This window comes from Scomber japonicus, chromosome 5, assembly GCF_027409825.1.
Source record: "Scomber japonicus isolate fScoJap1 chromosome 5, fScoJap1.pri, whole genome shotgun sequence".
NCBI lineage: Eukaryota > Metazoa > Chordata > Actinopteri > Scombriformes > Scombridae > Scomber > Scomber japonicus.
The window spans coordinates 38,622-64,674 of NC_070582.1; the positions used below are offsets into that span (position 1 = coordinate 38,622).

General features: G+C 42.0%; 1 protein-coding gene across 1 annotated transcript in view; it reads right to left on the minus strand.

The window, feature by feature from the left end:
* Window positions 1–16,703: 16,703 nt before the first annotated feature.
* lamb4 (laminin, beta 4) overlaps window positions 16,704–26,053 on the minus strand; it is a 34,150-nt gene continuing 24,800 nt past the window's right edge. Inside the window, exons 28-34 of the mRNA XM_053319294.1 lie at window positions 25,823–26,026; window positions 25,398–25,542; window positions 25,118–25,325; window positions 24,780–24,915; window positions 24,540–24,710; window positions 22,976–23,129; window positions 16,704–16,843 (exon numbers count right to left, since the gene is read on the minus strand). Coding sequence (XP_053175269.1) covers window positions 16,704–16,843; window positions 22,976–23,129; window positions 24,540–24,710; window positions 24,780–24,915; window positions 25,118–25,325; window positions 25,398–25,542; window positions 25,823–26,026 — 1,158 coding nt within the window. The remainder of the gene's footprint in view (window positions 16,844–22,975; window positions 23,130–24,539; window positions 24,711–24,779; window positions 24,916–25,117; window positions 25,326–25,397; window positions 25,543–25,822; window positions 26,027–26,053) is intronic.

Consider the following 26,053-nt stretch of genomic DNA (forward strand, 5'->3'; position numbering starts at 1 on the left):
CAAGCAGTCAAAAACATCTTGACTCGCTACCCTGATCCACGGAGACCGGACGACGCACTCATAAGACTACTGGACATCAGTCTGAGGCGTAACGACTTTGTCTTCCAGGACAAACATTACCTCCAGATCAAGGGAACTGCAATGGGTAAACATTTTGCACCAGCATATGCAAATATCTACATGGCAGAATGGGAGGAAGGCGTCTTCCAAAAATGTACTCTACTGCCAATAGCATACATGCGCTACCTTGATGATATTTGGGGTATCTGGACTCATCCCAGAGAAGATTTTGACATCTTTGTGCAAACACTAAATTCCCATCATACGTCCATCAAACTGGAACCAGAACTGCATGAAACCCAGGTCAACTTTTTGGACACAACCACATTTAAAGGACCAGAATTCAACACAACCGGAAAATTGGATGTGAAGTTATATTTCAAACCAACAGATACACACTCACTCTTACACAAGAAGAGTTTCCATCCAAAACATGTTTTCACTGGCATATTAAAATCTCAATTATTACGCTTCTCAAGGATCTGCACAAGACCCCAGGACAGTCTGACGGCAAGGAAAATCCTTTTCAAAGCACTCAGAAGGAGGGGATACTCAAGATCATTTCTCAGATCCTCATTAAAAACAATCACTCCAACCGCTCAAAATACACCAGACAAAAGGCAGGGAATCCCATTAGTCGTCCAGTACTCCTCTTTTGGGATACAAGCTGTCCGTACCCTCCGCTCCAATTTTGAGAAATTGTTGGGGGACACAGCTTTAGGACGTGAATGCAGGGTCCTACCTGCCTACAGAAAAAGTCCTAACTTACAACAGCTACTAGTTAGGGCTAAACTTCAACCAGCCACACAACCCACAAAACGGATAGACAGGTTCAAAACAGTGCGCAACTCAAACACCGGATACTCATATGCAATACCTCAGAACCTTTCCAAAAAACAAAACAATTGCATTTACATTATCAAATGTAAAAAATGCAGCAAATTATATGTCGGAGAAACGAGGAATGCACTTAATGCACGACTGAACCAACATAAATATGTCATCCGGACCAGAGAAGAGACCACCTCCCACCTGGCCATACATTTTCGGGAACATGGAATAAACAATTTAACCCTAAAACCTTTGGAACACAACCCAAACTGGACCACCACAGACCGATGGAAAAGGGAAACACACTGGATCCGGACTCTGGATACCCTACACCCAAATGGATTAAACGACAGGAAACCTTGCAGGACCAAATAGAGAGAACCAAGGAACAAGGACATTTGGAGAACACAAAACAAGGTGCGCAGGTGGTCGAGTGGTTAGAGCGCATGCCATATACGCAGCCGACCCCGGTTCGAATCCCAATTGGAGGTCCTTTGCTGCATGTCACCCCCCCCCCTCTCTCTCCCATGTTTCCTGTCGATCTACTGATTAATAAAGGTGTCTATGCCAACAAAATCTTTAAAAAAAAAAAAAAAAGAGAACACAAAACAAAAACAACCCCCCCTTTTTCCTTTTTATCTTCCAAAAACAATTTTATATATGCTTTTCTGTTAATTTCACACATTTTTTTTTTTTTTAAATATTTTAATTTTTTTTGATTTTTTAATATTTCAAACCTTTTAATTAATATTTTTTTAAAAAAACCTTCCCTACTTCTACCCTCTTAACCTAAGCATGTCAACCTAAACCCCCGCCCCCCCTTCAGCCCATCATACTTGCTTCGTATCCATGTACTTCATATATATATATATATATATATATATCTATATATCTATATATCTATATATATATCTATATATCTATATATATATCTATATATCTATATATATATCTATATATCTATATATATATCTATATATCTATATATATATCTATATATCTATATATATATATATATATATATATCTTGCTCTCGCTTTCCCCGAAACAAAAAACAATTCCTTTCAAACATCGCGCCTTTTGTTTGAAACTTTTCCTTTATTTTAAAAGGAACACAAAAAACTCTTTCCCCCCCTTCTTTTTCCTCTCCAAATACTATTCCCCCCCCCCCCCCTCTTTCTTCCCATTCCAAAATAAAAGTAAATTTAAATGTAAAATAAAATTTAAAAAAATAAAAAAATGTTTCCATTTCTCTCCCTAAAAACCCAATTCCCCTCCACAGGTACTTTGCGAACGACGAGTAGAGACACCATGGAAGACTTTGTGATTCTAGTGAGAGCCTTAGTGCAATTCATCCTGGCCCACCACAAACTCTTGATGCTACCACAAGAGCCCACAGACCCTCTCCCAGCATTTTTGAAAGAGATAGAGGCCTACCTCATCAGAGCGGTTAACCCGTTTAACCCCCTGGAGGAAACAACGCTTTGCGCACACCAAAACGCAAAAGCCTGGTCATCAGCCACTTTAACACTCTTGAAAGATCACTACAACCAACTACAGATTAAAGCCAGAGCAACAATTTTGACTCTGCTTGTCCCGGACTGGAAAAGAGCCCTCCTCGTAGCCACACGCAAGGCCAAACAACAATCCAAGGGCCTAAAGGACATCTCAATTGACAGCCAAAACCATGCTCACGGAGATCATGTCACCGGAGCCTAACCCCATGCTGGAAACTCCAATAAACACCTCCAAACCAAGGAGCCCAGACACTTCCCCCAGACAACCAACCGTTGAAACAACCCAGGGAAATCAATCAGATGACACTCCTTACCCCACTACATCCCGATCAACAGACTCCACCCCAAACACCCCTCTGAGGAGTCTCTGTTCCCAGGTAGATTCACCATCTTTCCTACTGGAACAAATAGCAAACATGAGCCCACCAACAAGCAAAAGGGATGACTTTTCATCGGTGACTTTGATCCCACGCTCCCTAATGCCACTGTTGGACTCACCCACCGGAACGGAACACACACCATTCCCATTTACCCCAAAAATCCAAATCACAAAGAGGCACAACACCACACTGACCTCTGGAAATGGAGATAACCAACAGAAGCGTACTAGATTGAATTTGGACATCCCATCCAATACCCCTTTGTACACCCATCATCCTCACAATGGGGACAAGTACGGTAATTGGTCACTGGAGCCCAAAAGATCTTTCCTTCTTGTTGGAGATTCTAATTTGGCACGCCTCCCAAGCATCCCAGACAACAGGGTTCAAGTTGACTCCTTTCCAGGAGCAAAAATAGCACACGCTACACATTTTCTGAAACACAGGACAACCCGGACCACAGACGTCAAAACTGTGATTTTATCATTTGGCATTAATGACAAGGACTCCACCAATCCGACCGTCATCAGGAAAAACATCACCTCACTTTTTAGTGCGGCTAAGACTGCGTTTCCTAACGCAGCCTTGTATATGCCGCTTTTGAACGCAAGTAAAAATTTGGACACTAAAACTCAATATAACATCCAACAAATAAACGACCTAATTAAGGAACAAGGATCATTTATTCCACCCATTCAAAAAAATTAATTAATAATTAAAATTCCAATTTTTCTAATTTCTTTCAAATTTTCAATTTATTTTTTCAATTTTTTAACCTTTCCAAAAATCAACCAGTTACAAGCAACACCAAAACCCACCATTTCACCCATCCATTTCTCATTCTTTCTACTCACTTCTCTTATAACATGGATTATGGAGCAAGTGGGAGGAGGGATGTGTACTGACCTGCGACGGCCCGCGCTATGCCCGGTCCTGCCAGCACCTAGTTTGACATCGGTCAACTCAGGGGGAGGACCTAGAGTTGATCTCTACTAACACCTAACCCTAACCCCTAACCTTAATTCGGATTATAAAATTCATAAAAGTAGAAATTATAAGGGTCAAAATATTTTTATTTGGGAAAGAAGGGGTTAAAAAATTCATGAGTTAATTAATATTTGGCATTATAAGGGTTAATAAATTAATGAAATACATAAATAATTTATCATTTCATAAATAAGACATTTCATTATAATACATGGGTTTTATTCATTCAATTTAATTTGATTCGGTATTTAAGGGGTTAAAAACAAGGTTTATACTATCGACGCCAACAGCGCTTATATAAGGAGCGCAGAGCTGAGAGAGCTCATTTCAACCCCTAACTTTAACCCTAACACCGAGAGAGAAGCAGCGAGACCACTCTAGTTATTTAGTGTGCAGCCTGAGGAAGACTCACCTTCGTCGAAACGTCGCTTTTTTTCATTTTTTTTTCAAAATTTGCACACAAAGAACCTTCCTTAGTCCTTTATTACAATTTGATTTATTATTTTTGGGTTAGGATGGACGGAGGATGGACGGAGACTGGACAGTGGTCCGTTACGGTCGGCGGCGCAACAGGGCCCGCCGACAGCCTCGGGACCAGGGGAACGGACGTCCATGGGGGACGGACCGTGCACGTGCCTCCTCCTCCGGGAGGAGGACCTACTTTTTCTCACCCCCTAACCCTGCGTATGCAAACATCTACATGAGCGAGTGGAACGAGAAGCACTAGCCAAATGCACATTTCAACCTACATTTTACTTTAGATATCTGGATGACATAACAGGAGCTTGGCCTCATGGAATAGCTACACTCAACAGTCACCACCCATCAATAAAGGTTAAATTTGAAATCAACGACAGTCAAATCAATTTCCTAGATACAACTGTTTACTTTCAAAAACCGCACACTAGTGTAAAAAAACTACTCACCAAGGTCTACTTTAAACCAACCAATACACATGCTTTACTCCATAAAACTAGTTACCACCCGAAACACACCTACAGAGGAATAGTAAAGTCACAAATTATCAGGTTTTATAGAATATGTTCAGAAAACACTCACCTACAAGCAGCAATAACCACACTTTTTTCCACCTTAAAACAGAGAGGATATAGCACCCGGTTCTTAAGGAAAATAAAAAACTCCACACTCTCTGCTCTCGCTTCCACTCGCTCTGACCCTGCTCCCCTGGACCTAATCAATTTTCAATCATCCGCAGGTTTGCATCGGGGGGAGAACTGTCCGGCTAACGGGACGGCCGCGTCACGGGAGCCCCTCCTCCTCCCCCTCATAACCACCTTTTCACACAGCTACATCCCTCTACATCAACAGTGGAAAAATAACTTTATGGATACACAGAACACATGCAACCTATTTGACAATTACAAAATCATATCTGCCACACATAAAAACAAGAATCTTAAGGACATATTAACCAGATCACTTTTTTCAGCTACAGGGCGAGGACGACGGACCCGGACGCGTGTTGTCCATTTCCATCCCTCCAGTTCAGTGACCATTATTTACAGTAGGAAAACATTCCCATGGACACATCACACAAAATACCAATAACACGGTTTACTGTATTATCTGTTCACAATGCCAAACTCTATGTGGGCGAAACTGGTAACACCATACAGGTCGGACTCATACAACACCTTTATAGCATAAGGAAGGCCGAGGCAGCCACACCATTGGTCCAACACTTCCAAATGCACTCAATTGACAAACTGTATATATTCAATCTTGAAAGCGTCCCAACTTGGACCCCTGGTCAGAGGAGGAGAGCGGAGGGAACCTGGATCAGGAAACTTCAAACCATTACACCTAATGGCCTGAATGAACGCCTCTTTTCAAATAATCCATAATTTTGTCTTCCACAGATCTGCAGTCCTTGACACAGCACCTATTACAAAAGTGTATATACATAGTGGACTATATACACATGTCCATATGTGTACCACAAGAAACGGCACCGATACCCCCCTTATGGGAATTGGTATGGGGGACGGGATAACGCCCGGGAGATGGCCCATGCACCACACCCCCCCTATCCTTTTTAGGGGGAGGACTTTCACCTCACCTAACCCCTAACCCCTAACCCCATTACTAAAAACAAGTGTACATATATTCAAACCAGGATGCTAAACAAAGATGTGACATTTGGGAAAGCCCAGAACATGTAAAGTCAAACCTAATGAATGTCATTCTTATATATCAATTTTGAACACTGGGTTTAAAAATTATAAATTTTATTCTATTGTATTTGTGATAAAGGATGTTACCTGGCACCAGTTTAGAAGTGCGTGTAAACTTTAGTAACCACACTCAGCAAAAACGGGAGCAACAAGACAAGTCGCAGTACCTCAGAGAAGTCATGAGTACAATGCACTCACACTAATATAAACATGAGTATGGTCCTCCCTCCTCTGTCATAAACCAGTCTACATGCAGTCAGCCAACGTATGCACATTACATCAATTTCACTACATACTGACAAAACTGTGTTCTGGTTTCACTGGCTGGAATAATAGTCAGCAAAGCCCTATCAGTCAACGAGGGCGGGACGTCATTGGTCGTTGCCAACTAGAAACACTGCTGTGATTGGCTTTTCCAATTAACAAGTCCCGCCTACTCAAAGCTCATTGGCACAACGCTCCGTTACTCACCACGAGCTCTCCGTGTATAAACAGAAGCTGCGGCTGCCGCTATTCACTCTGTCGTCACTCTTCAAGAGAGAAAGTCAACACCTTGCACTGGACTATTTTTAAGATGGCATACTCACCAGAGGTGGACGCTCTCAAAGAACAACGCCAATTCCTTTGTTTAAAACTTCAAGATCAATCTTTTGAAAGGGCTCCCCTATACACCAAGGCCATGGACTTGTTTCTCCAACTTTTCAGATTAATGGCTCGATATGTAAGATTGTACCGCTCAATGAAACAAAAAAACAACCACCTCACACACCTGTTGGCAAACGAGAAGAAAAAGGTTGAGCAGCTCGAAATAGCCCAATCTGATTTCACCCCTCCTGACCACGACCCGTTGTTTAGTTGTTACCTTTGTATATTTTTATTTCTTTTTTACATTTGCTACTTTAATTTGATTTTGTGATCATTTATTTTGATTGTTCTATGTTATATTTTTAAAAGATTATTTATTAAATATTAATTAAAAGCAAAGTTTAAACTGCGCAAAAAAGAAACAGGGTCGAAACGTTGTCGGCACACCTTCCTTAGTTGATTATTGGATTTAATTTTTGGATTTTATATTTACATAAAAACAATGATTTGTTTTTTGATAACTTTATTTAAAAACTTTTCTTTTTATTTCATTTTTCTAAAAAAAACAAATATATTGGACACCACCCAATTATGGGTGACTATGATGGTGACTGGGTGTTGGTCCAGCGGGGCAGGAGGCGCCAGCGGACCCGCCAGCCTTTTTGGGACCGGGATAGGGGGAGGTCCGGGGGGGTGGAGCGTGCCCCTCCTATCTCCTTCGGGAGACAGGCTCGATCCTTCCTCCCTAACCCTAAACCCTTTTTTCTTCAAAAAAATCGTAATCAAACCTCTTTCTCAAAAATTTTTAATTTTTAACTTTAAACTTTTCAACCGGACCGCAACAGCTTTCAAACAAACCCCAATTCACAAGAATTTTCCAAAAAGAATCCAAAATTTCAGAAAAACAAACTGGTTAGTGTAGAGTAGTGTGGGACATGCCCCAGAGGAAGGTCACCTCTGGCGGGACCAACCTGGGCTAGGAGTGTCTTGTGGTAAGGCGTCGATGTCCCAGTGAGCATGAACAGACAGAGTAATCAATCGGAAGATTATGCATTTAATCTTTCCGCAGTTGGAGCGTCGTGAGGCCTTAACGGCATCCCGTCCTCTTAAATACAGAAACGAGCTTGCGAGGGGTTAATCAGTTACAGTGATGGGGTGCATGCCGCCTTCTGTCCGGACTCAGATCCAAAACAGGGACGGATGCACTTACAGCTGTACTGTTTTTTCCTTACCACAAACTCTGTCAGTGTGAGATGTCTGACTAGAGACTTCAGGGCTTTTCTGAATTTCTTACAGTTCCTTATTTCCTTCCCTATGCCCTCCCCATCCCCTTCCGGATCCTGGTATGTAGGACATATGTCCGTGATACTAATACTTCCGTCTGGGTTTCAGGTGTAAAAGGTGCATTCGGTCTGGTTTCTGGACTTTTGAAATTAGCACACAGAGATTCTTCTGGTCACTTTTCAGAGTACTCAAAACCCAAGTTTCCTCCGGGGGGAGGAACAACCAACTCTGCTCTGTTCAGAAACTCACTAAGGAATAAACCACTCTCTCATTTTTTTCTTCTCTGAATTCCACCCTAACAACCACAATTAACCTTTTTTCACTCACGCACTTTTTTCACCAAACCAATTACCCTTAACTTTACTCTCCAAACTGCACGAAATCACCAAAACAAAAAAACTTCCGTTTAACAATAATCCAACAAAAACACCCTAACCAATAAAACCATTTTTTTTCCCCATCTCCTTCTGAGGTTGGAAGGACCGTGCACTCTACCCTAACTCTAACCCTTACTTTGATTTAAGGGAAATATCCTTCTTTGAAGCACCTTTAGTTGTTTAATGATAAATATATCTACATAAATATAATTAATTAAAAATAATAAAACCTGGATTGACCTCTGGATTCAAACCCACAACCTTTAACTATAATCTCTGCCCTGTGACCCCTGAACACAACCCCAAGTCAATCAATCTTTATTAGTATAGCACCAAATCACAACAGAGTCATGTGAAGGCTCTTTCCACATAGAGCAGGTCTAAACCGAACTCTTCAGGTTCCTCTGCACGGGTTCTACAACTTTGGACCCTACCCCCAACCTTTCATATTGGACCCTACCCCCAACCGAAAATATCAAACCCTCTCATTTCCAGGTCTGGGACGCAGGTGGATGGTTGTCACCACCAGTAAGGTTCAAAATGTTTTTACAACTTAATTAAATCGTTGAGTTTCAAACTTCTCCCTTCAACCCTGATGTATAAATGAAACGTTACTGTACAACCACTTCTACCACTTGCTGATTGCACCGGAGGCGGAGCCTCATGGGGAATGACGCCAAACACATTTCAACTTTCTTACACATTTTAGGTTTTTTTCCTCAATCGTTCACCTTTTCTTATGATTTCCAACAATGTTATGACTTAATTTTTATGTAGATGCAGAATAAATGCAAGTCTCCTTGATTGTGCACCCCCATCATGAATTATCCCCTCAGACCTTGGCAGCTACAAAGCACGAAGACCGGCTTATTGAAGACGGACATTTGAGGTAAGAAGTTGTAAAACCTTGGAGTGAGATTTTGTCGGGGGTGACCAAAATGTTGTCTTGCACGCAGCCGCACACATTGGTGGCTCAAATATCAGGGAATTGGAATTAATGTGCCGTTGTACCCATGTTGTGCATTCTGGTGGTTTGCAGGGCCCAAAGCCGTTGATAGGGAGGCAGACTGGAGATGGACAACATTGGTTACATTCTGAAGCAAAGACATAGCTGGAGGTCCACCCCCCCCCCCAGGACATTTTGGATGAAGTAGATGTGATTTCCTGCATTCAAGTGGATTTTTGGGTGGTATAATAAAAATGTGGAATACCTGAACTAACTCTGATTCATGTTCATCTGATCATGACTTGTAGGGCCTTCTAGACTTGAAATGTTTTAACAATCATCTTGTAATGAATCAGTTCTACTTTCTAAATATATAATGATCATATGCAGTATGCAGCACTGTAAGAGGTTTCTCCATATAGATATTTTATAGATGAATAACAACCATAAATACTAAAAAGTAAATTAAAGAGTAGAAACAATTGTAATATATAAATATAAATTAAATTAAATAAAGAATCTAATTATCACAAATTATAACAAAATAAAATATAAAATAAATAAAAAAAACAGAAATAAAAGTAAATTGCTTAAATCCTGTATCACATAAATACACAAGTAGAACAAAATATAAATAGTGTTATAATTTTGTAGTGTGACTCATTTTACTTTTGGCATCATTAGGCTTCCATAGCTGCACTAGATTATCTGCTCCTCCTATCTCAGGCTCTCAGTGTAGAGACCAGTCTATGGAGAGACCTGAGACCCCCCCCCCCAGAGACCTGAAGTTAACCTGCTGCTCTCCTCATCTCATACTTCAGACTGAGATCTCCTCAGCAGGTAGAAACTGCTGACGTGACATTATAAAAAAAGAAGACATGACGGGCAAATGAGCGATAGAAAGCCGATCGTCTTGAGAAAATGGATGTATGGCGTGAGTGCGTGAGAGTTGGCAGCTCTGTTACACCTCTAGCATTTCCTGGGCCTTGCGGTGTATGACCACCCTCTGCAGACAGGTCTAGGTGCTCCAGTGAAACTTTGACCTGGAGGGTTAGGGTTGGAGTATGTTATCACACGTGGAAGTTGTCATAAAGTGTATGTGGGACAAACACGAAACATTTTTTGAGGGTCTGAAGTGAATTTCACATTTTAGCGGCCAAAGCTCCTTATCGCCTCTCTAAAGCCCAATTTCCACCAGGAGGCTCTCTGGACGGAGCCGTTTCTAAATCGTGTCAAACTCAACAGAGCAGATCGCACCAGACAGGAAGTCAGACACAAATGTCATTTTTTAAGTTTCCATAATTTTAAAACTTTTAGATTTGTTTGTTTTGTGTGTAAATGTCTCCATGGTGTTGCTCCACCACCGCTGAACGAGTTCATGAGGAAAAGGACTGTGGGAGGTTTGTGAAGGGGGGGGTTAGGGTTGGGGGGGGGTAGTCTTCCCTCCACAATAAGGGAATGCCCCACATACTCTTCTTTTAACTAAAACATCAGCTCCACTGCCTTAATGAGCAGTATGAACTAACTCAACAGATTTCTTTTCTTTTTTATTCTTTTTGTGCTCATCTTTGGTTTTTGCATGTTGTTTGAAATGAGAAGAATACACTGACAAGCAACGTAATAATGGTGAGAGGGATTAAACAAGTCTTGGTCCTTAACCCTCGTCAGCAGTCCCTCTGCTCAGGAAGCTTAGAAAGTAGGAGGCTCTGTACCACTGACCCTAACCCTCAGGAAGCTTAGAAAGTAGGAGGCTCTGTACCACTAACCCTAACCCTCAGGAAGCTTAGAAAGTAGGAGGCTCTGTACCTCTAACCCTAACCCTCAGGAAGCTTAGAAAGAAGGAGGCTCTGTACCACTAACCCTAACCCTCAGGAAGCTTAGAAAGAAGGAGGCTCTGTACCACTGACCCTAACCCTCAGGAAGCTTAGAAAGTAGGAGGCTCTGTACCACTAACCCTAACCCTCAGGAAGCTTGTCCCTCTGAACCTTCTTCCTTCACACAAACACACAAAGTGATCATCGGAGCGACCGGTGCTGGAGCTTTTAAACCTCAGCTGATTACCTTGATCAGAGGCAGGTGGTGAAGCTGATTACCTTGATCAGAGGCAGGTGGTGAAGCTGATTAGCAGCAGCTGTGTGGAGGGTTCGGGTTTATGATGGTCAGAAACAGACTAACACAGAAACATGCTGGATAAATAAATTACAAACCTTTTGACCACATGGATTGAATGAACCTAACCCTAACCTGGAGGCCTTAAAGCTACAGATGCAAAGATAACTGAGGTCCATTAAACTGTAAACATGAAGTTTGACAACTTAATGAAAATAAAAGGATTTAAACAATCAAAAGGCTGCGTGCCATTTATTTAGCTGAGAGGACATTAAATAAAAATCTACTTTCTAAAACCTAACTAATCTTTAATCTGCAGCTCCAGGGATCATAGGCGTTTTTAATTTGTTTTAAAGACAATAAACAATTATTTTAGTATTTATTTCCTGTTAATTGTTTTATGTTCCTGTGTTGTTTTATTTATGTACAGCACTTTGTTTTTTTAAAGTGCTTTATGAATAAAGTTGAAGAAGAAGAAGTAGTCAAGCCAGTTTATCATAATCATAAAAATGACTTTATTTACATGAAATATAAATGTAGTATTATTATTAATACATGTACAGATAAGTCAAATTCATAAACTCATGGTTAGGGTTAGATATGTTAGCGTTAGCGTTAGCGTTAGCATGAAACCACCAGACCCAGAATACACCTTCAACCATAGAATCATGTAAATCTCATATTGGTTTTATTTCTATTTAAACAAGAGCAAGAATATGTTTGGTTACTAAAACATAAAAAACTAAATGAGAATAAACATTATTACAGGGTTAGGGTTAGCACCGTGGTCAGGGTCCGGGTTAGTATTCACCCGAACCCTGACCCTGCAGCGGGTTTTAAGAGGAGCAGTTGATGGGTTAGGGTTTGAAGGGTTTGAAGAGGAGCAGTTGATGGGTTAGGGTTTGAAGGGTTTGAAGGGTTTTAAGAGGAGCAGTTGATGGGTTAGGGTTTGAAGGGTCTTAAGAGGAGCAGTTGATGGGTTAGGGTTTGAAGGGTTTGAAGGGTTTTAAGAGGAGCAGTTGATGGGTTAGGGTTTGAAGGGTTTTAAGAGGAGCAGTTGATGGGTTAGGGTTTGAAGGGTTTTAAGAGGAGCAGTTGATGGGTTAGGGTTTGAAGGGTTTGAAGGGTTTTAAGAGGAGCAGTTGATGGGTTAGGGTTTGAAGGGTTTAAGGGTTTTAAGAGGAGCAGTTGATGGGTTAGGGTTTGAAGGGTTTGAAGGGTTTGAAGGGTTTTAAGAGGAGCAGTTGATGGGTTAGGGTTTGAAGGGTTTTAAGAGGAGCAGTTGATGGGTTAGGGTTTGAAGGGTTTGAAGGGTTTTAAGAGGAGCAGTTGATGGGTTAGGGTTTGAAGGGTTGAAGGGTTTTAAGAGGAGCAGTTGATGGGTTAGGGTTTGAAGGGTTTGAAGGGTTTTAAGAGGAGCAGTTGATGGGTTAGGGTTTGAAGGGTTTGAAGGGTTTTAAGAGGAGCAGTTGATGGGTTAGGGTTTGAAGGGTTTTAAGAGGAGCAGTTGATGGGTTAGGGTTTTAAGGGTTTAAGGGTTTTAAGAGGAGCAGTTGATGGGTTAGGGTTTGAAGGGTTTAAGGGTTTTAAGAGGAGCAGTTGATGGGTTAGGGTTTGAAGGGTTTGAAGGTTTTAAGAGGAGCAGTTGATGGGTTAGGGTTTGAAGGGTTTAAGGGTTTTAAGAGGAGCAGTTGATGGGTTAGGGTTTGAAGGGTTTAAGGGTTTTAAGAGGAGCAGTTGATGGGTTAGGGTTTGAAGGGTTTGAAGAGGAGCAGTTGATGGGTTAGGGTTTGAAGGTTTTAAGAGGAGCAGTTGATGGGTTAGGGTTTGAAGGGTTTAAGGGTTTTAAGAGGAGCAGTTGATGGGTTAGGGTTTGAAGGGTTTTAAGGGTTTTAAGGGTTTTAAGGGTTTTAAGAGGAGCAGTTGATGGGTTAGGGTTTGAAGGGTTTAAGGGTTTTAAGAGGAGCAGTTGATGGGTTAGGGTTTAAGGGTTTGAAGGGTTTGAAGGGTTTTAAGAGGAGCAGTTGATGGGTTAGGGTTTGAAGGGTTTGGAGGGTTTTAAGAGGAGCAGTTGATGGGTTAGGGTTTGAAGGGTTTGAAGGGTTTGAAGGGTTTTAAGAGGAGCAGTTGATGGGTTAGGGTTTAAGGGTTTAAGAGGAGCAGTTGATGGGTTAGGGTTTGAAGGGTTTGAAGGGTTTGAAGGGTTTTAAGAGGAGCAGTTGATGGGTTAGGGTTTGAAGGGTTTGAAGGGTTTAAGAGGAGCAGTTGATGGGTTAGGGTTTGAAGGGTTTGAAGGGTTTAAGGGTTTTAAGAGGAGCAGTTGATGGGTTAGGTTTTGAAGGGTTTAAGGGTTTTAAGAGGAGCAGTTGATGGGTTAGGGTTTGAAGGGTTGAAGGGTTTAAGGGTTTTAAGAGGAGCAGTTGATGGGTTAGGGGTTTAAGGGTTTAAGAGGAGCAGTTGATGGGTTAGGGTTTGAAGGGTTTGAAGGGTTTTAAGAGGAGCAGTTGATGGGTTAGGGTTTGAAGGGTTTGAAGGGTTTTAAGAGGAGCAGTTGATGGGTTAGGGTTTGAAGGGTTTAAGGGTTTTAAGAGGAGCAGTTGATGGGTTAGGGTTTGAAGGGTTTAAGGGTTTTAAGAGGAGCAGTTGATGGGTTAGGGTTTGAAGGGTTGAAGAGGAGCAGTTGATGGGTTAGGGTTTGAAGGGTTTGAAGGGTTTTAAGAGGAGCAGTTGATGGGTTAGGGTTTTAAGGGTTGAAGGGTTTTAAGAGGAGCAGTTGATGGGTTAGGGTTTGAAGGGTTTGAAGGGTTTAAGAGGAGCAGTTGATGGGTTAGGGTTTTAAGGGTTTAAGGGTTTTAAGAGGAGCAGTTGATGGGTTAGGGTTTAAGGGTTTGAAGGGTTTTAAGAGGAGCAGTTGATGGGTTAGGGTTTAAGGGTTTTAAGAGGAGCAGTTGATGGGTTAGGGTTTAAGGGTTTGAAGGGTTTTAAGAGGAGCAGTTGATGGGTTAGGGTTTAAGGGTTTTAAGAGGAGCAGTTGATGGGTTAGGGTTTAAGGGTTTTAAGAGGAGCAGTTGATGGGTTAGGGTTTAAGGGTTTGAAGGGTTTGAAGGGTTTTAAGAGGAGCAGTTGATGGGTTAGGGTTTGAAGGGTTTAAGAGGAGCAGTTGATGGGTTAGGGTTTGAAGGGTTTTAAGAGGAGCAGTTGATGGGTTAGGGTTTAAGGGTTTGAAGGGTTTGAAGGGTTTTAAGAGGAGCAGTTGATGGGTTAGGGTTTGAAGGGTTTAAGAGGAGCAGTTGATGGGTTAGGGTTTAAGGGTTTTAAGAGGAGCAGTTGATGGGTTAGGGTTTAAGGGTTTAAGAGGAGCAGTTGATGGGTTAGGGTTTAAGGGTTTTAAGAGGAGCAGTTGATGGGTTAGGGTTTAAGGGTTTTAAGAGGAGCAGTTGATGGGTTAGGGTTTAAGGGTTTGAAGGGTTTGAAGGGTTTTAAGAGGAGCAGTTGATGGGTTAGGGTTTGAAGGGTTTAAGAGGAGCAGTTGATGGGTTAGGGTTTGAAGGGTTTTAAGAGGAGCAGTTGATGGGTTAGGGTTTAAGGGTTTGAAGGGTTTGAAGGGTTTTAAGAGGAGCAGTTGATGGGTTAGGGTTTGAAGGGTCTTAAGAGGAGCAGTTGATGGGTTAGGGTTTGAAGGGTTTGAAGGGTTTTAAGAGGAGCAGTTGATGGGTTAGGGTTTGAAGGGTTTTAAGAGGAGCAGTTGATGGGTTAGGGTTTGAAGGGTTTAAGGGTTTTAAGAGGAGCAGTTGATGGGTTAGGGTTTGAAGGGTTGAAGGGTTTTAAGAGGAGCAGTTGATGGGTTAGGGTTTGAAGGGTTTGAAGGGTTTTAAGAGGAGCAGTTGATGGGTTAGGGTTTGAAGGGGTTTAAGGGTTTTAAGAGGAGCAGTTGATGGGTTAGGGTTTGAAGGGTTGAAGGGTTTTAAGAGGAGCAGTTGATGGGTTAGGGTTTAAGGGTTTTAAGGGTTTAAGAGGAGCAGTTGATGGGTTAGGGTTTGAAGGGTTTTAAGAGGAGCAGTTGATGGGTTAGGGTTTGAAGGGTTTGAAGGGTTTTAAGAGGAGCAGTTGATGGGTTAGGGTTTGAAGGGTTTGAAGGGTTTTAAGAGGAGCAGTTGATGGGTTAGGGTTTAAGGGTTTTAAGGGTTTTAAGAGGAGCAGTTGATGGGTTAGGGTTTAAGGGTTTTAAGAGGAGCAGTTGATGGGTTAGGGTTTGAAGGGTTTGAAGGGTTTTAAGAGGAGCAGTTGATGGGTTAGGGTTTGAAGGTTTTAAGAGGAGCAGTTGATGGGTTAGGGTTTGAAGGGTTTGAAGGGTTTTAAGAGGAGCAGTTGATGGGTTAGGGTTTAAGGGTTTTAAGGGTTTAAGAGGAGCAGTTGATGGGTTAGGGTTTGAAGGGTTTAAGAGGAGCAGTTGATGGGTTAGGGTTTGAAGGGTTTTAAGAGGAGCAGTTGATGGGTTAGGGTTTAAGGGTTTAAGAGGAGCAGTTGATGGGTTAGGGTTTAAGGGTCTTAAGAGGAGCAGTTGATGGGTTAGGGTTTGAAGGGTTTGAAGGGTCTTAAGAGGAGCAGTTGATGGGTTAGGGTTTAAGGGGTTTAAGGGTTTTAAGAGGAGCAGTTGATGGGTTAGGGTTTGAAGGGTTTAAAGGGTTTTAAGAGGAGCAGTTGATGGGTTAGGGTTTGAAGGGTTTAAGGGTCTTAAGAGGAGCAGTTGATGGGTTAGGGTTTGAAGGGTTTAAGGGTCTTAAGAGGAGCAGTTGATGGGTTAGGGTTTAAGGGGTTTAAGGGTTTTAAGGGTTTTAAGAGGAGCAGTTGATGGGTTAGGGTTTGAAGGGGTTTAAGGGGTTTAAGAGGAGCAGTTGATGGGTTAGGGTTTGAAGGGGTTTAAGGGTTTTAAGAGGAGCAGTTGATGGGTTAGGGTTTGAAGGGGTTTAAGGGGTTTAAGAGGAGCAGTTGATGGGTTAGGGTTTGAAGGGGTTTAAGGGTTTAAGAGGAGCAGTTGATGGGTTAGGGTTTGAAGGGTCTGAAGGGTTTAAGGGTTTTAAGAGGAGCAGTTGATGGGTTAGGGTTTGAAGGGTTTGAAGGGTTTGAGGGTTTAAGAGGAGCAGTTGATGGGTTAGGGTTTTAAGGGTTTGAAGGGTTTAAGAGGAGCAGTTGATGGGTTAGGGTTTTAAGGGTTTGAAGGGTTTAAGAGGAGCAGTTGATGGGTTAGGGTTTGAAGGGTCTGAAGGGTTTAAGGGTTTTAAGAGGAGCAGTTGATGGGTTAGGGTTTGAAGGGTTTGAAGGGTTTGAGGGTTTAAGAGGAGCAGTTGATGGGTTAGGGTTTTAAGGGTTTGAAGGGTTTAAGAGGAGCAGTTGATGGGTTAGGGTTTGAAGGGTTTTAAGGGTTGAAGGGTTTAAGAGGAGCAGTTGATGTATCCTTCAGCCCGTTTCGAGATGTCCTGGCGAAGAGAATCCACTTCCTTTAAGAGTTCGGCCACTTCAGCGACTTTCTCCTGTTTACGTCTGATCAGCTGGTTGATGTTCTTCTCCACGTCTGCAACACACAATACACACATATTACACTACTACACAACTACACACACACACACTGCACTACTACACAACTACACAACACACACACTTCACGACTACACAACTACACAACACATACTTCACTACTACACAACTACACACACATACTTCACTACTACACAACTACACACACATACTTCACTACTACACAACTACACAACTACACACACACACACTGCACTACTACACAACTACACAATACACACATATTACACAACTACACAACTACACAACACACACACTTCACTACTACACAACTACACAATACACACATATTACACAACTACACAACTACACAACACACACACTTCACTACTACACAACTACACAACACACACACTTCACTACTACACAACTACACACACACACTGCACTACTACACAACTACACACACACACACGCTGCACTACTACACAACTACACAACACACACACTTCACTACTACACAACTACACAACACACACATATTACACTACTACACAACTACACAACACACACACTTCACTACTACACAACTACACAACACACACACATACTTCACTACTACACAACTACACAACACACACGCTGCACTACTACACAACTACACAACACACACATATTACACTACTACACAACTACACAACACACACACTTCACTACTACACAACTACACAACACACACACATACTTCACTACTACACAACTACACAACACACACACATACTTCACTACTACACAACTACACAACACACACACTTCACTACTACACAACTACACAACACACACACTGCACTACTACACAACTACACACACATACTTCACTACTACACAACTACACAACACACACACTCCACTACTACACAACTACACACACATATTACACTACTACACAACTACACAACACACACGCTGCACTACTACACAACTACACAACACACACACTGCACTACTACACAACTACACACACATATTACACTACTACACAACTACACAACACACACACTCCACTACTACACAACTACACACACATATTACACTACTACACAACTACACAACACACACGCTGCACTACTACACAACTACACAACACACACGCTGCACTACTACACAACTACACAACACACACGCTGCACTACTACACAACTACACAACACACACGCTGCACTACTACACAACTACACAACACACACACTGCACTACTACACAACTACACAACACACACACTGCACTACTACACAACTACAGACACATATTACACTACTACACAACTACACAACACACACACTTCACTACTACACTACTACACAACTACACACACACACACTTCACTACTACACAACTACACAACACACACACTTCACTACTACACAACTACACACACACACTGCACTACTACACAACTACACACACATATTACACTACTACACAACTACACAACACACACACTTCACTACTACACAACTACACAACACACACACTTCACTACTACACAACTACACAACACACACACTGCACTACTACACAACTACACAACACACACACTTCACTACTACACAACTACACAACACACACACTGAACTACTACACAACTACACACACATACTTCACTACTACACAACTACACAACACACACACTGCACTACTACACAACTACACACACACACACTGCACTACTACACAACTACACACACATACTTCACTACTACACAACTACACAACACACACTGCACTACTACACAACTACACAACACACACACTGCACTACTACACAACTACACAACACACACTGCACTACTACACAACTACACAACACACACACTTCACTACTACACAACTACACAACACACACACTGCACTACTACACAACTACACAACACACACACTGCACTACTACACAACTACACACACATATTACACTACTACACAACTACACAACACACACACACTGCACTACTACACAACTACACACACACACACTGCACTACTACACAACTACACAACACACACACACTGCACTACTACACAACTACACAACACACACACTGCACTACTACACAACTACACAACACACACACTGCACTACTACACAACTACACACACATACTTCACTACTACACAACTACACAACACACACTGCACTACTACACAACTACACAACACACACTGCACTACTACACAACTACACAACACACACACTTCACTACTACACAACTACACACACATACTTCACTACTACACAACTACACAACACACACACTGCACTACTACACAACTACACACACATACTTCACTACTACACAACTACACACACATACTTCACTACTACACAACTACACAACACACACACACTTCACTACTACACAACTACACAACACACACACACTGCACTACTACACAACTACACACACATACTTCACTACTACACAACTACACAACACACACTGCACTACTACACAACTACACAACACACACACTGCACTACTACACAACTACACACACATACTTCACTACTACACAACTACACACACACACGCTGCACTACTACACAACTACACACACATATTACACTACTACACAACACACACACACTTCACTACTACACAACTACACAACACACACACTGCACTACTACACAACTACACACACATACTTCACTACTACACAACTACACACACACACGCTGCACTACTACACAACTACACACACATATTACACTACTACACAACTACACAACACACACACACTTCACTACTACACAACTACACACACACACGCTGCACTACTACACAACTACACACACATATTACACTACTACACAACTACACAACACACACACACTTCACTACTACACAACTACACACACACACGCTGCACTACTACACAACACACACACGCTGCACTACTACACAACTACACACACACACGCTGCACTACTACACAACTACACACCACACACACTGCACTACTACACAACTACACACCACACACACTGCACTACTACACAACTACACAACACACACACACTTCACTACTACACAACTACACACACACACGCTGCACTACTACACAACACACACACGCTGCACTACTACACAACTACACACCACACACACTGCACTACTACACAACTACACACACACACGCTGCACTACTACACAACTACACACACACACACTGCACTACTACACAACTACACACACACACACACACTGCACTACTACACAACTACACACACACACACTGCACTACTACACAACTACACACACACTTCACTACTACACAACTACAGACACATATTACACTACTACACAACTACACAACACACACACTTCACTACTACACAACTACACAACACACACACACTGCACTACTACACAACTACACACACATACTTCACTACTACACAACTACACAACACACTCACTTCACTACTACACAACTACACACACACACTGCACTACTACACAACTACACACACACACTTCACTACTACACAACTACACAACACACACACTGCACTACTACACAACTACACAACACACACACTGCACTACTACACAACTACACACACATATTACACTACTACACAACTACACAATACACACATATTACACTACTACACAACTACACAACACACACACATACTTCACTACTACACAACTACACAACACACACACACTTCACTACTACACAACTACACACACACACACTGCACTACTACACAACTACACAACACACACACATACTTCACTACTACACAACTACACACACACACTGCACTACTACAAAACTACACACACATACTTCACTACTACACAACTACACAACACACACACATCACTACTACACAACTACACACACATACTTCACTACTACACAACTACACACACATACTTCACTACTACACAACTACACAACACACACACTGCACTACTACACAACTACACAATACACACATATTACACTACTACACAACTACACAACACACACACATACTTCACTACTACACAACTACACAACACACACACTTCACTACTACACAACTACACAACACACATACTTCACTACTACACAACACACACACTTCACTACTACACAACACACATACTTCACTACTACACAACTACACAACACACACACTGCACTACTACACAACTACACACACATACTTCACTACTACACAACTAAACAAAACACACACTTCACTACTACACAACTACACACACATACTTCACTACTACACAACTACACACACACACACACTGCACTACTTCACAACTACACAACACACACACTGCACTACTACACAACTACACACACACATACTTCACTACTACACAACTACACACACACATACTTCACTACTACACAACTACACAACACACACACTTCACTACTACACAACTACACAACACACACACTGCACTACTACACAACTACACACACACACTTCACTACTACACAACTACACAACACACACACTGCACTACTACACAACTACACAACACACACACTGCACTACTACACAACTACACACACATACTTCACTACTACACAACTACACACACACACACATACTTCACTACTACACAACTACACAACACACACACACTTCACTACACAACTACACACACATACTTCACTACTACACAACTACACACACACACATACTTCACTACTACACAACACACACACTTCACTACTACACAACACACATACTTCACTACTACACAACTACACAACACACATACTTCACTACTACACAACACACACACTTCACTACTACACAACACACATACTTCACTACTACACAACTACACAACTACACACACATACTTCACTACTACACAACTACACAACACACATACTGCACTACTACACAACTACACACACATACTTCACTACTACACAACTACACAACTACACACACATACTTCACTACTACACAACTACACAACACACACACTGCACTACTACACAACTACACACACATACTTCACTACTACACAACTAAACAAAACACACACTTCACTACTACACAACTACACACACATACTTCACTACTACACAACTACACACACACACACACTGCACTACTTCACAACTACACAACACACACACTGCACTACTACACAACTACACACACACATACTTCACTACTACACAACTACACACACACATACTTCACTACTACACAACTACACAACACACACACTTCACTACTACACAACTACACAACACACACACTGCACTACTACACAACTACACACACACACTTCACTACTACACAACTACACAACACACACACTGCACTACTACACAACTACACAACACACACACTGCACTACTACACAACTACACACACATACTTCACTACTACACAACTACACACACACACACATACTTCACTACTACACAACTACACAACACACACACACTTCACTACACAACACACACTTCACTACACAACACACACACACTTCACTACACAACACACACACACACTTCACTACTACACACAACACACACACACATCACTACTACACACAACACACACACACACTTCACTACACAACACACACACACACTTCACTACACAACACACACACACACTTCACTACTACACACAACACACACACACACTTCACTACTACACAACACACACCACTACTACACAACACAACACACACCACTACTACACACAACACACACACATCACTACACAACACACACACTTCACTACTACACAACACAACACACACCACTACTACACACAACACACACACACACCACTACTACACACAACACACACACAACACAACACACACACACACATCACTACTACACAACACACACACACATCACTACTACACACACACCCTAACCCTCCAGTAAAAGGTGCCGTAGAGACAAAGGTGTGAATGAAGGCTTTAAAATCTTAACTCAACATTTATCTGAAATCCCGCCCGGGCTGGTAATTTAGATTATTAGCCAGGTGTCTCATAAAAGTAAAAGAAAGTAATAATAATGGAGGAATTTGATGAAAGTATTGAAATGAAAGGTAATAGTAGGAAAACACATATAATAATAATAATAATAATAATAAGAATACCTTCTATGAGTCGCTGTTTGTCCTCCACTTGCCGCCTCAGCATCTCGACCTCCTCCACGATGTTCTTCAGACGTTTTCCAGCTTCGTCCTGAACTGACTCGTTCCCTTTTTGCTGCTTTAAAACCTCAAACAGCTTTCTCACCTTGTCCAGCTCCTGTTAAAGAGACAGAGTATCACCATAGCAACAATACTGCAGGTAATAAGTCAGAGTATCACCATGGCAACAGTACTGCAGGTAATAAGTCAGAGTATCACCATGGCAACAGTACTGCAGGTAATAAGTCAGAGTATCACCATAGCAACAATACTGCAGGTGATAAGTCAGAGTATCACCATAGCAACAATACTGCAGGTAATAAGTCAGAGTATCACCATAGCAACAATACTGCAGGTAATAAGTCAGAGTATCACCATAGCAACAATACTGCAGGTAATAAGTCAGAGTATCACCATAGCAACAATACTGCAGGTAATAAGTCAGAGTATCACCATAGCAACAATACTGCAGGTGATAAGTCAGAGTATCACCATAGCAACAATACTGCAGGTGATAAGTCAGAGTATCACCATGGCAACAGTACTGCAGGTAATAAGTCAGAGTATCACCATGGCAACAGTACTGCAGGTAATAAGTCAGAGTATCACCATAGCAACAATACTGCAGGTAATAAGTCAGAGTATCACCATGGCAACAATACTGCAGGTGATAAGTCAGAGTATCACCATGGCAACAGTACTGCAGGTAATAAGTCAGAGTATCACCATAGCAACAATACTGCAGGTGATAAGTCAGAGTATCACCATAGCAACAATACTGCAGGTAATAAGTCAGAGTATCACCATGGCAACAATACTGCAGGTAATAAGTCAGAGTATCACCATGGCAACAGTACTGCAGGTAATAAGTCAGAGTATCACCATGGCAACAGTACTGCAGGTAATAAGTCAGAGTATCACCATAGCAACAATACTGCAGGTGATAAGTCAGAGTATCACCATAGCAACAATACTGCAGGTAATAACAGGTGGAACTAACAAAACTGACATAACCATGAGTAAAACTACTGATCATGTAGTGATAACTAAGGATTACTTCATTTCAGTGATCTTTAAAGTAAGAGACTGAGAACAGCCAACTGGGATCTTTATGGATGACTCAGCAAAACACTGCAGACACCAACGAAACAGCAAACAGTAAAACAGCCCCGACCCTTCAGACTCTTTACTACCGTCGCCGTGTGGATGTCATTAGTTATTGTGTGTGTATCAGGTCAACCGGACCCGGCGTGTTCCAGCCAAGATTCAGTTTCCTGGAGGCCTAAACAACTTCCTGGTAAGAGTTGGCATCCTGATCTCCGTTGGGGATCGATACGGTAAAAACACCTCTTTAAAAGTCTCGTTACGATCCCCAACCTGGTACAACTATTGACCTTTCAGCTCTCTTCTTGTTCTCACATTTCACTACGATGCACATATCTGCCTCTACAATCACTCCAACCCTAACCCTAACCCTGCACTGTGGTACTTCCTGTCTGCGGGTTAGGGTTTGAGTCTGTAATCTTACCGTCTCTGCATCTTTACTGCTGCCTGTAGCTGCGTCTGCAGCCTCTTTGGCCTCTTTAGCTTGTTCTCTGTTCTGTTCAGTTTTCCTTTTGAGCGCTTCTATGTTGTCCAACAGCTGTTTGGGTCGAGGGCTCATAAGCTTCTTCTCATCATCGTCCAGTTTGTCTGTAATCTGAGGACACGAACGTGTTCAAACAGGATGAACATACATTTAAAATGTTTTATATTTATCAATCTTTACTTCTCGGAGTCGGTCTTTGGCCATGTCCTTGTCTCCACTGGCTGTCTCCAGGTCGTCGTTGGCTTTGCTCTGAGCTTTCTCTGCTTCATAAATATCTTGGCTGATCTTGTTCATATCAATGTTCTTCGTCTGTTCCCTAAACAACAAAACACAACAACATGGCTTCAACAAACAGATTTCTCCACTGGGAAGTCGGATTAGTTCATTATAGAGGAAGGTAACAGAGGGTTAGGGTTAGGGATCTGTGTTTAACTTTAAAGGTTTTGTGTTACAGTTACAGTTAATTGTTTTGTAGACAAATGTTTTTTTATGGTTATTTCATGTTTTCAGACACCAACTTGAGCTCCAGGGCTTTCTGCAGCAAGTCCTGGGCCGTCTTGGCCTGCTGTTCCAGCTTCTTCATGTCCTCCTGGAAGTTGGCGGCATTGGACAGCAGATCATTGATGTTATTGATCATGGATCGAATCTCATCAGGTGATCGTGGTAACTGGATGTCCAGCACTGCTCGGGCCATTTTCTCAATATCCTCAGGAGGAACCATCTCATCTGTCACATGAACAGTAACCAGGTTACAGCGGCACCAGGATCAGTACATTAACTCTGAGATTGAACACTGACCCAGCAGGTAGTCTCTGACACGCTGAATGAGCTCCTTGGTTTTGTTCTTGTCTCTCTCCCAGGTGTCCATGTTGTTGTTGATCCGATCTTGGAGGTTTTTGGTCAGAGCTTTAGTGTCCTGAGCCACCTGTTGGGCGTCATTGATCTGAAACAGAAGGAAGGCGGTGAAGAGTCTCATTGTTTTCTGTGTATGAGTGTTTATCTAGTATACCTACTCCATGAAATGTGTTTCTGCTACAGATTCACATCTGGGAACAGCCAGCATACATCATATTAGTGTGTTAATGTGTTCATAGATAGTCTCAGTACTGTTGATGTGACATCATAAATAATATTTAGTTTAGAATAATGTAGTTGTATTGTAGTCTGACCCTTCAAATTAAAAGCCCCTTCATCTGCTCCCAGTACTCCCAGTATGAACCTGCCTTGTTCTTGGACTCCTGCAGTTTGCCAGAGAGCATGATGAGTTTCTCCTTGGCGTTATCTGCCGTGTCTGAAGCTTTTTCACCCAGAGGAACGATGCCATCACAGTTTGGACCGCCACACTTCCTGTTTCCCAGAGGCAGACGACAGAGAGCGCCACCACATCCTGAACAGTCCTCCTGTCCTACTCCTGGTTCTCCACAGATCTGCATCAGACCACAACAGACAGCCTT